General features: G+C 39.1%; 1 protein-coding gene across 1 annotated transcript; it reads right to left on the minus strand.

Moving 5' to 3' along the window:
• Positions 1 to 3523: 3523 nt before the first annotated feature.
• Positions 3524 to 9839, minus strand: LOC100240978 (squamosa promoter-binding-like protein 14). Its single transcript, XM_002273748.3, has 11 exons — positions 9389 to 9839; positions 8465 to 9089; positions 7938 to 8131; positions 7011 to 7852; positions 6827 to 6901; positions 6632 to 6739; positions 6432 to 6549; positions 6077 to 6212; positions 5838 to 5982; positions 5136 to 5726; positions 3524 to 4661 (listed from the first exon to the last, which is right to left on the minus strand). The coding sequence occupies exons 2-11, from the start codon at positions 9049 to 9051 to the stop codon at positions 4245 to 4247; spliced, it is 3213 nt and encodes a 1070-aa protein (XP_002273784.1). The 5' UTR covers positions 9052 to 9089; positions 9389 to 9839; the 3' UTR covers positions 3524 to 4244.
• Between the last annotated feature and the right edge of the window lie 2412 nt (positions 9840 to 12251).

Raw genomic sequence — 12251 nt, forward strand, 5'->3', positions numbered from 1 at the left:
TTTCATTTTCATTTCCTCTGCTCATCCAAATGAAATACCTTCTTAAATATTTAGCTTTTATCTAACCTCGGGAGAAAATGTAGTATGTGATACATATGTTTTCATCTCCAACGAAGACTTGTAAAGCCAAGGTCTCTGTCCCATTGAATTGAGTAGGCCAGGTTCAGGTTGGGTCTATTACATCACCCAGATGATGGAGATGTGGACATGCATTGTCGAAGAATGACAACCATTGAATCCCAATCCAATGTGATGTCTTTGAAGTTTCTAACCACCGGCTGCCACATGAGATAAGAGTCATAAAAATAAATAAAAATTTTATTTATTTTTATTTCTAAAAACGACTTGTAAAAGTCAAGCCGTAGGCTAGCAAGGTTAAGGACCTGAGGTTATATTGTATGGTAATATGAGTTGTACAAATGATTTTCAAAAACCGGCATATTGGGGGGAAGGGAAGCTTATAGGAGTGTGACGGAGATATCTCAAAGAATCCACTTTTGTCAAATGCAATTTATCGTGTTTGGAACATGATTCGCCGCCTTGAGGAATCCACCCTTCTCAAATTACTTGTGATTTAACATATTACCCAATTTTCCATTCAGATGCTACCTACCATTCTTCCCTCAAGACTCCGGTGTTGGTGGCACGTGATGCCTTTGACAATCTAATCTATATATTTATAATATATTCTCTTCAAATTTCTTCTTTACAAATCAATTAAAAATACTATTATTATTTACTGAACATGCAAAAAAACCACAAGTAGCTTCCCCTTTTTACGGATTGTTTGGCACCACCACCATAGTTTTTACTTTTTGCAATATTCTGCTTCTGTCAACTGCATTTTATTTCTTTACGGACGTTGTCAATTTTTATGTGTCTCCCCCCCTTTTTTTTTCTTTCTCTATATCGACTTTTCGGAAACCATAAACATTACTTAGAGTTCAATAAAAACTTTACTATTTGTTTAACTTAAATAATATTTATAATTTTTTTTATGAAAATGATATTTTGTTTTATAAAAGCTCAATTTTGACTTATTAAAAAAAAATTGTAATTTGAATATCATCCTTTAAAAATTATAATTTTAGTTTGAATTTCAATTTTCAGTGACCACCAACATCAATATATTTTTTGTCGTTATTGTTAAAAAAATTTGAATTCTCATCCTCTTCGCATTTTCTCTCTTTCAACTTGTATATGGCAGCCTTTGGACACATTACCTCTTAAGATTTTTTAATTAAATCAAAGGTGAGAGTTGGGAGCAAAGAGAGTCTGTTTAGTTTCTGTTTTCAAAAAATGTTTTCTGTTCTTGAAAACAAAAAACTTGTTTGGGGGAGAAGATGCATTTTTATTTTTTATGTTTTCTATATTCTCAAAAACCACTTTTTTGAAAACAATAAAAAGATGTTTTCCTTATTTTTTCACTATTTCATATTTTCTCTTCTTTTTTTTTGTGTTTTCTTAGCTGTTTTTTATGTTTGCACAAAGATAAGTTTCACCCAACCGCCACATCCTCACCCGCAAACCATTTTTTCTTCCTTAAATTATTGAAATTGATATACTTACACATTGTGACAAAGTCATCATTTGTTTAAGAAAATTATAACTGATGTAAAAATTTCAAAATAGAATAATTTTTTTAAAATTTAAATGAATTGTGCATATGAAAATTATTTATATATTTATAATATCAAGTTAATGGAAGAAAACACTTTATTAATTAAAAATAATAATTTTCAAATATGTTTTTTGTTTTACTTATTCTAAAAAACTTTTTAATTAACTCAACCAAACATTTTTTTTTTATTTTTGATAACAAAAACTATTTTCTAGAATTCAGTTCTCAAACACAATTTTTTTTTTTTTTTTTTTTCTGAAAACACAAAAAACTGTTCTCAAAAACTATTTTTCAAAACAGTTTTCAAAAACAGCTACCAAACAGGCGCAAGATGTTCCAAAATCAGATACTTGAGCACTACCATAATTCTCAACTAGGATTATGTGGATATTTTTCCACAGGACACAAAGACTTGGGTCTCTAGACATAGGCCCAGGCCCAAGCCCAAGCGCTTCATCATAGTACGAATGAAACAATACCAATTTCATGTTATTTTCAACAAGGGATTCTACATTCTAGTACCCATTTCCCTAATACAATATTTTTGGGTTAACTGATATAGCTTTAAAAACAAGAAGACAAGAATTCTGATGATAACTCAAATTTACCCATTAGGCCACCACTTGCAAGGAATACGCGTTTTTCAAAAACACAAAAGAAATTGTCCTGTAATCAGATGATTGTAATTGGTGATAAATTGCCTGCTTCTACAACATACACTGGGGATTTATGTTTTTCAACAATTATATTAGTGAAATTTTCAAAAGGGATATGGTATGGATTCAACACTACATCAAATTTTGAATTCAAACCAATTAGTATATGGAAGTACGTCATAAAAGAAGGCAAACAAGGGTATAAGGTGTACAAAGTAATGAGATCCAAGTGAAATCAGGATTTACATGCACTGTAAAATGAAACCTTTTGCCTTTTGGTACAAGAGAGAGTTGGAAACGGCCCTCAACTTCAAACATATCACACCATGTTAACCAAACGGTACCAATGAAAGCTGCCCGTCAATTTCAGGATTGAACTACCAAACAAACTAGTAAGACTTGTAATTTAAATAATTAATGATAAACCATCACACCTTATCTACCAGATTGGCGCTGTCCTACAGAATGTGACCCAAAGGCCAAAGGTCAACATATCCTAATTTGATTGCTTGAAATGCCATAAAATGGGCACCCAATGATAAAATGTGTGCCACTGCAGACTGCTTACTGCCCCCTCGGATAGGAAGAAAGAGGAAAGATTCCTCAAAGGTGACCAACTCTTTGGTCTTTGCTTGATTCTTCTTTTTTTTCTTTTTTACTCGACTGGGCTGGGCATATCGGTTTTCCCTGAACACACAATTTGTAATTTTGTACCTTGGAGACTACAGAAAAATCTGACCCAGCAATACTTTCCGTCCGCTCCCTTTCAACTTTCAACTGCATCATTCAAAACGTCAGAGAGACTGACTATTTGTAATTGTTTTCTAGCGAGGGGGAGAAAGAACATCCGAATGATGTTCCTATTTGGCTATTTGGATCATCCACAGACCTTCCACCAGGAGTTGAAACCACGAGGTCAGACCCATTATAAGGCCATGTCCATTTGAGTCTGACCCTGCAGCAATTTCATATTTGGCTGCTTACACACCTCGCTCTACCCTAATGATAAAAGTTCGTTACTCCGAATTTTTAATGAAAATATAAAAAATATCATTGGTATTTTCATTCTTACCTGAACCAGCAGTTCTACTCGATAGAAAAATAAAAGTTCACTGAGCATATCCAAGAAAATGGATTACATGTGAAGTGTCATCAAATGGACACCCAAGTCACCTCAGAAGAGGAAGATAAACAAGCTCAAACTGAAAAAGAACTGAAGATTAAGCATCTGTTATTGCAAATATACTTGAACAAATAAATATTTCACTATCACATTAATATAATATGGCCGGGGGTGGTGGGTAATTGATTCTAGTGATCAACTTTACAGTGATGATAAATCAATCCATAGTCAGTATTACTTTCTAGAATTCAGTAACATGAATCTCAAACAAATGAAAACCAAAAAATAAATAATAAAAAAGCCTTAATTTAGCTTCCAAGGCCGGTAAGATAGTATGCATTTACCCTTCTCTCTCAGAGGATTCCGGCTTTCCCAAGACTGCCACCTCCATCTTCTGCATAGTCCTTTCCCTCTAATCTCACCCTGTGAATGTCCTATTTATTATAGAATTTTCAAGAACCAGATATTTCTATGATTTAAGAAGAAAAAAAAAAATATCATCTATCCTTCCCAACACAAGGGAGGCTAAAAGAGGGCCAAATCCAAAGATGAACAATCCAGAAATATGCAACTTTAGGATAAAATGTCCTGTCCCCTTGGATCTACATTTTCACTCTGGTAGGAAGAAAGAGGAAAGATCCGTGAAAAGCAACTCACCAGCCAACCCTTTGCTTGCTTCTTCTTTACTTTTCTGGACATATCTGCTCATATTGTTTTTCCTTTAACACTTAACACAGAATTTTGTACCTTGGAAACTACAGCAGTACCTGAACCAGCACTGATTTTGGACTGCCCAAATTCCCTTACGTCCAAAATAAACATACACTATCTTCCTTCATTCCAACTAACTTGTACCATAATCCAAATTCTCCCACTTGAAAGGAGCAACCAAGCCAATGTCTGGGGAGCCACGCAAGAACAGGCAAACACAAACACAGACAGCAGCAATGGCGAGCATTGAATGAATGTAGGGACGGTGAAGCAAGCCTTGTGAACCTGGCATCCTCCTGCTGTATTTTGCTGCCACAACTGCACACTTGGCACAAGAACTGCGTCCTTGTCCAAAATGTTGCTCCTGCCCTACTTTCGGCCATGGTTGCTCCATCGCATTTTCAATTGATAAAGAGACTTGACCATTCCTTCTGTCAGCAAGTTTACGCGCTACCAACCTGTTATAAGAGTGGTTGTTCCTCATCATAGCGTATGCATATGGAGATTGCCCACTAGCATCCAAAAGGGAATTCCAGGAGTGCAATCCAATCTAGAGGAAATAAAATTCAGCAAAAACACTTCAGAAAACATTGAGGGAGGTTGAAAGAACAAAACATACACATTTAAACCGAGGATACAATTAAGAGGAAAGCCATAAAGAATGAGGCTGGAATAATCAGAGTCATCCCAACACAGATATTGAATTTTGGTCAAAGGCCCTATGCCCTACTGACACTTTAAAACCCAGCCAAATCCCATTTTAAAATCTTTGTTTGGGTTCAGTACCCCACCAGGTCCAGTCTCCATGGCCTCTAACAAGTGAATTAACAATAACAGATCCAAAATACCCTAGTACTCTAGTAATATAAACTGCTAGATCTAAATTGCAAAATACAATTATTTTGAAGGAATTAAAGTTTGTGGTTTGACAAGTTGGGCATTGTCAAAGATATTAAGAAAAACCTCAAATGAATCAATTTCACTTTGTTCGGGTTCACATGATATTAAAATAAAATTAGAATACCTCTTGTGGGTCACTTGTCAGAGCATCAATGATATCATCCGACCCCGCAGTACAAGCAGCCAAATGTAGAGGGGTAATACCACCAGCTCCCACGAGATTAGGTGGGAAAATGTATTTCTTGGATGAACTGCTAGCCACAGAATAATGGATAAGCAAGTCAACCATTTTCCTGTACCTCCTTTTGACTGCCCTGCTCAAGAGCTGAACCTCTGACAGTGTCTCCAAAGACTTGCTTGATAGCCCATCACTGCCCAAGTTTCTTTCCACCAGTATGTCTAGAAGTGTTTTGACCAAGGCACAGCAGTCCCTCTCAACTGAAAATGTGAACAGAAATTTGAACCGAGCAAGGGAATAATCCGGACCTGCAAGCATAGAAAACTTCCTTTGGAATAGCCATCCAAGTTCATTTAAGAAGTGCAGAACTTCTTCCCTAGAACTGGGCCGCCCAGAATCATAAACCTGGTCTTCTGAAATGACATCACACACTTTTGCCTCTTCATCAAATTCTGATTCAAGGAGTCTCAACTCCTTACAAATAGTGGCATCAGCTACTATTACAGGAAAGCTGTTGCCTCTGAAACCATTTTCCACCTGCTCAAAAATTGGCTCAGAAGTCAACTACAATAGAGATATTCCAAGGGTTCAATTTCTCATTTTGCTTCCTGCAGTAATATAAATTGTAGCAAGTGCTTAAGATGATACCTCAATGAAACACCGCCCTAAAACACTAGGAATTGCATCATTAATTTTAAAGCTGCCAAAGCTTATCTCATCGTATACAGTTCCCTGGCGGGCTAATCCTGGAACTTCCTTTGATGTGTATCCACCCATATATGTGCAATGAATCCTGCACAATGGTTCAAACTTATATTTCTGGGAACAGAGACGAATGATACATCAGTAGAATGATTTTCTGAGTGCTCAAAGGGCATTATACTTACTTGGTTCCAGGATTAGCAAGATTTCTTCCCTTCAATAAAAAAGAGGTCTCCTGTCCACCCACAACCGCCAATGGGGACACTGAGATCAACTCTGGGGAATTCCATGTTCTCCAGGATTTGCATAAACGAATCTTTCCTGCAGGTTGATTTTGTGTAACATGGATCAGGAAAATGTAGTCACAAGACAACCATGAATTCAAATTCAGATTCATTAATGATCCATTAAAGTTAGCTTATTTCCCTTGTCTTTCCCTCAGTTTTACAATATCATACCCCAAGAAACCATAAAGAAACTGTGCCCACATGTGTTTGTTCTGAGATGGGATGAGGGGGAAGGGGGGCAAACTGTACTCACCATCTTTATGTGATGCTAATTCCCTGCCTGTATGAACTAAGAATCTTCCATTTCTCCAAAAGTCGGAATCTGAATCTTGAACCAAGGAATTGACCCGGTGAAGAAGGTTTTCTTCAAGCTGAAAACACCAAAAACACCTACAGGTGGTCAGCACATAAGCTACACTACCATACTAAATTAAGTTAAGCCAGTTCGCTCACTTGCTCCCAGGCAGCTGATGACATTGATGCATAAACTGATAGAACCACACATCCTGGCCTTATGTAGCTCTCCATTTCTGATGGACTGTGAGCAAGCCAATTGTAGATCTGAAAGAAGGGTGCCCAATGTTGTTGAGTTTTTATGCCAAAAAGGGTAACAGTATTAACAAGTCAACATAAACAACACTCCTCTACCTCTGTTCGCAATGTCCCTGGGAAATGACTGGGATCCTTGTCAAATAGTTTGAAAATTATCCGCCCAGTACGATCCTATGGGGCAATCATAACACCATTTGAATTACATCAGACACAGGTTGAATAAAATTAACATACAGAAAAGAAATAAAGAAATAAAGCCATGGGATGCGTGCTGCACTACCTGAGCATCAGAATTCAAACTAGAAGGTGAATGATCAGACCCAGATGAAGAAGTGTACCCTGCTTGGTAAGGAAAACTTTGGACAGCACCATTGTCAGCTCCTCTATCTGACCTCCTAAAGAGCTCAAGAGATGTGGCACCATGAGCCCTGCCAGCTCCAATATTTCCATTGACCTCTCCACTGATTGACATCCTCTCAGGTTTCACAGTTTCCATTGATGCCTGCATTGGAAACAGCTTTTGCACCACAGGCGGAGAAGATGAAGGAGACCTCTCTTCCATGGGATTACTGCTGTCAGATGAAAAGTACTTCCTAGCAGATCCCAATTTCGGTGGGCTGTCATCCTCGAGTGAAGAACTAAAGAGCTGTAGTGGTAAATTTGGCTGGGTCTCCTGAACCTGGCAATCTGAATCTTCCATAGGAGACTGGTAGCTAGTGCTACTTCTCTCTCCTCCAACTGAAGGAAACTCTAGGGTCTGTCTCTTTTGCAAATCAGGACCAGTAGCCTGGTCTAGGCAGGTTAACTTAGTTTTCTCACTGTCACTGCTTTGACTGCTCCTTTGAGATAGAAATGCAAGGGCATCAGGAGCAGAAGCTGCTAGAGTGGCTGAAAGAACAGCAAGCAAGTCCATGGTTGATGGAGAAGATGTCTTTCCATTCAATCTGTTTTGATGTTCTGAAGATGACTGTCCTGGTGTATTCCTATTTAAACTTCCAGAAATTGGCAGCTTTGCCGCAAAATCTGCTGGCAAAGGTAGCGAGTTTAACTTGCTAAGAATTTGAATGAGTTGGTCTCTATCTGGTACAGATGAGTTATTCGCACTTTTGACCTCATTGTTCCCTACTATCCAGAATAGATGAACTTTAGAATAAAATCAACTTAGAGAGGGAAGTAGGAAAACTAATTACCAGGCCAACTCTTTTACCTTGTGTACGAGCTAAAGCTGTCAATAAGTTAACGATATCCAAATTTCTATTGCCAGTGTTGTCCCGGTTTCCAGGGAGTAGCAGGCGTGAGCTAACATCCTCTGGCTGGGTTTTCCTTCTGCGCCGGTTGTGCCCAGCAAGTCTCCTCCTGCAGCTTCTCTTTCCCTCATCAAACTCTGAAAGTGGGTGAAACCTGCAAAAATATTTTAGGAAGTTTTGATGTTGATCTGCAACATATTACTTCATTGTAGCCACATAATATTAATAGTAACATGAACACCCATAACTGCAGCAACAATAGCAATAGCCATGACTTGGAATCAAAAGTTCTTTCCATAACATAGAGTCAAGCCAAAGCAGAAAGCTAAAAGGGCAGCGAAACGACTTATATGTTCCATTCGTCTAAACAAACTGCAGTTCCAATTCGGAAACCTCAAACAATGAGGAAACTTCCAAAAACAGGCCAAATTCATAAACTGAATAAGAGCGAAGAACTCAACCAAAAAAAAAAAAAAAAAAACCCTACCTGCTGCACTGCTGGCAGAACCTTTGCATCTGCTTCCCCACTAAGGCTTTGGTGGATTTGCTATGCATCTCACACACCTTATGCCGCCGGTGATAGTCTTTCGCATTTGAGAGATCTTCTCTACAGTTATCAACCTGACACATCGGATAGCTGCTACTGCCGGGAGATCCAGAGCGAACCCTTTTGCTCGGCCTGGACACTGGCTCCTCAATTGAGCTCAAGCCCCCACCCAGCTTCAGCCTAAGGCTCTCATCGTCTTCATCCACAGGGTTTTTCTTCAACGCGGTGGTGATTCCAGTACCTTCCTGCTTCTTTTTCAGCTCCGTTTGCACCGGAGTTGCAGTACCCAGGCGCAGCAGCTCCGATTCCAACGGATTAGCAACGAACCTCACACTGTCCCAATCCCAGACCTTGGGGTTCCAATTGTCTCTAGGGTTTTGAAACCGCTGCGGATGCTGATGTTGAAAATTAGAGCTTGGATACGGCAGATCCCGTTTCTTTGCCATGGGAACAGCTTCATGGAATCGACTTGAAAGCGTCTGGTGGATGAAAATTGGAGGAGCCACTTGCGCACCAACCTCTTCCATCTCTCGAAAACCACAAAAAAAGCCTCAAAACCCCAAACCTACACACAAAATTTATTCTCAGAAGAACCAACAGGCACAAATCATCGCCCTCTCCGATTATTACTTTATCAAAAGCTTAACCTTCCAAACAACCAATCAAACAAATAACTGTCATGTTTTCTTTTTACTTTCTTTTTTGAAATCTGACCTAGCCTCACCGGAAGAAATGGCGTCACGCCAAGATTTGATGTCCTAAAACATCGTGTCACAGGACTAAATCTAAAACAGCAAATCATACGCAAATAAACCAAACAAAATCTAAGAAAACCCCCCTAAAGCCCAGCCGCCATTAACGTACCTTTACGGACTTATAGCCTCCATGGACATCAATCTTGAATTCACAAATTCTCTATGCCCAGCTCCAAAGCCCCCAAAAGAAAAGGGACTCGCAAGTCGCAACAACCAATTCAGCGTTCCTCAGATCTACGGATCCCTCCTCGCTGGTAGCCGAACAGAACCGAATCGGAAAAAAGAAAATTGCGACGGGCGGGCGATCTGGAAGAAAAGAAACCGATCCGAGAAGATAAGCGAAACCAAGTACATGTACAGCAACTTTGCTTTGCTTTTGTCTTCAACTTTTTCCCTGTCTTTTACTTGTAACAAACTTTTTCTTCTGATGGGGGAGTTGGCAGATACAGTAAATTGAAGCAACATTGAAGGTGGTTTTAGCTCCGGCCGCCCACGGGCCCACGAAGGATCGTAGACGCTTCTCCCATTTTTTATCCTTTTTCAACATTTGCTGCTCTTGAGTCCCAACTCCTATGTCCTGACCCTTGAGCTAAAAGTAAATTCCAATTTTACGCTCACGCTCGCGCTCCCACTCTCTACTCTCAAGTCTCTACTGCATACTCACTGCCCACCTTTTTTATTTTTTATTTATTTTTAATGATTTTTTGCGTCTCTATCTTGGAAAAGTTTAATCCATCAAAACCATGGCACATTCTATCCCCGCCGTCCAGAATGTACGATCAATGGTAGGCCGTTGGTTGCATGAAGTAGGAATAACCATATTAAAGTACAGGAGGTGATAATCCGTGTTGTACACATTAATTTCATCTCAGTTCCATTTCAGATTTCATCATATATTATTAATAATTGATATTTTATGAGCCTTAGTGCAAATAATAGAATGAAAAAATAGGGGGAGATGTGGGTGGATTAGTGCATAAAACAATGAAATCAGGAATCAGGAGCTTAATACAAACAATAAAATCTAAATATATACATGGATGTTGGAACCATGCCATTTGGCGCGTATCCAATGGGGTTACTTTTGTCTATATGCTATGCATGAGTCACATTGGAGAGAAACAGAGTTCTGTCGATTTCAAACCACGCCTATGCCAACTTACCAAATTACCAAATTACCAAAACCTCCGTGTGTTTGACTATACTGGCTTTGAAAAGCAACAAAACATTTTACACGCAATCTCATGTGTCAGAAGATTCAACTCTCTTGCAAATATTTCCTTCATTTATTTTATAAAAATTTTAATGGTTTATACCATCATATGTGACCCGCATCAACTTTCATGGAATCCAAGAATTTTGAATAAACCATTACTCTGACCATATTTAGAGTATTAGTGTATTACTGTTATGGTTGTGAATGGGAAAGGGGAAAGGGGAAAGGGGAAAGGTCATAGCTCATAGCTCATAGCTCACACTATTACTACAATAATACAAATTTTGAGACGTCAATTTGACCCAGTCTATGATTTTGGTAAGACCAAAACTTTATTGTTATTTTTTATGATATAAACCCTTCATACATCCTGGTACAGCAATGTTGTTTTCTGAAAAGCTCCAAGTCTTCGGACTGAATGTGCAATGTGGAGAGCATAAGTTTCAAATTCACTAAAACATGACAGCAAAATCTAACTATATTTTTTAGCAATACTAAGTAGAAATTATCGGGTGAGAAGGGAGGAGCAGAGTCAGTAGAAGAGTGGGGGTGAGGGTGGGGGTCCAATGAAGCGTGTCCGCGTGTCGTCGGCGACACGCAAAGGCGGGCTAAGCCTGTTTTCAGTTTTCACACACCGTCTGACCGTCCAGTGTCCACCCAACTTCACCCTTTCAAATGACAAAAAACACCTCTGGTCGGATTATTTTGATCTTTTGGATAAATATGGAAATTGTGATTGCAGCATGAAAATATATACAAGCATAAGGTGGGGTCCATCGGAGGAGATGCGTGGGAACCAGCTGTAATGAAGTACGATCCATCTGGTCGGACACGAAGGACTCCACCACCACCATTGCCAACTATCTATTCATTTTTCTTTCTCAAAGTACAATTCCTACGTAATTTCATCATTTTATTTTTCCCCTTCTACCCTCCGGCTTTCCCCCACCTTTTTTTTTTTTTTAAATATACGGTGGTGGTGGTGGTCCTTTCCTTCATCAATCCCAAACCCACCTTTACGGAAAAGCTTTTATTACCATATTTTTCATATCATTTACACCTACGTAGTATAATTTGTTTGCATTATGTTTCCATAATCAATAAAAAAATTTATAACATTAATATCATTTTTTAAAGACACATGATTTTGACTCTACTATAGGGACCCCTCCCCCTGATGATACGTGACACACATTTCCTGATGACACGTGATACACATTTCCTTATGACACGTGACACACATTCTCATCCGGATTACCCTCATCCGGATTTCCCCAAAGTACACGTGGCGTGCTTCTCCTATCCGGACGACCGCCATATCGCATCCGAACGACCGACATATACTATCCGGATATGTTTGTCAGGATCATTGACTGAAGTAAGCAAATCTTGCACGTCATTACAACAGCTTGTCATGGCCCACGTTCCGCCACCTGTAGAGTGAAAGGACAGGAATGAAGTGACGGCAAGTCATTCCCACGATCTTTGTTAGCCGCCCGTAGGGTGATGATGGCCCGCCACCACCTAGTGGCATCATAACAAGCCAAAATATCCCCCTACCATTAAAGAGAGAAACAGAGCTTCTGATACTATATATATGAACCTTCACAAAAAGAGGAAGGTAAGCTTGATATACCTAGTAAAAGACCAACTGATTTATCTCTCTTACCATGGCTGACAAAACCATCGGAGGGTGTGTCCGGACACCCTGTCCGGACGCCTTTTGCAGGAACGACTGAACCAGGAATCTATATTG

Source organism: Vitis vinifera, chromosome 18 (genome assembly GCF_030704535.1).
Source record: "Vitis vinifera cultivar Pinot Noir 40024 chromosome 18, ASM3070453v1".
Classification (NCBI taxonomy): domain Eukaryota; kingdom Viridiplantae; phylum Streptophyta; class Magnoliopsida; order Vitales; family Vitaceae; genus Vitis; species Vitis vinifera.

Bases quoted from the DNA above. Each gene is read 5' to 3' on its own strand.
- LOC100240978 (XM_002273748.3), bottom strand. From the start codon at position 9,051: ATGGAAGAGGTTGGTGCGCAAGTGGCTCCTCCAATTTTCATCCACCAG. The intron at 8,132-8,464 runs GTAGGGTTTTTT...ATATTTTTGCAG, and splicing joins TTCTGCCAGCAGTGCAGCAG to GTTTCACCCACTTTCAGAGT. The intron at 6,213-6,431 runs GTGAGTACAGTT...ATCAACCTGCAG, and splicing joins ATTAGCATCACATAAAGATG to GAAAGATTCGTTTATGCAAA.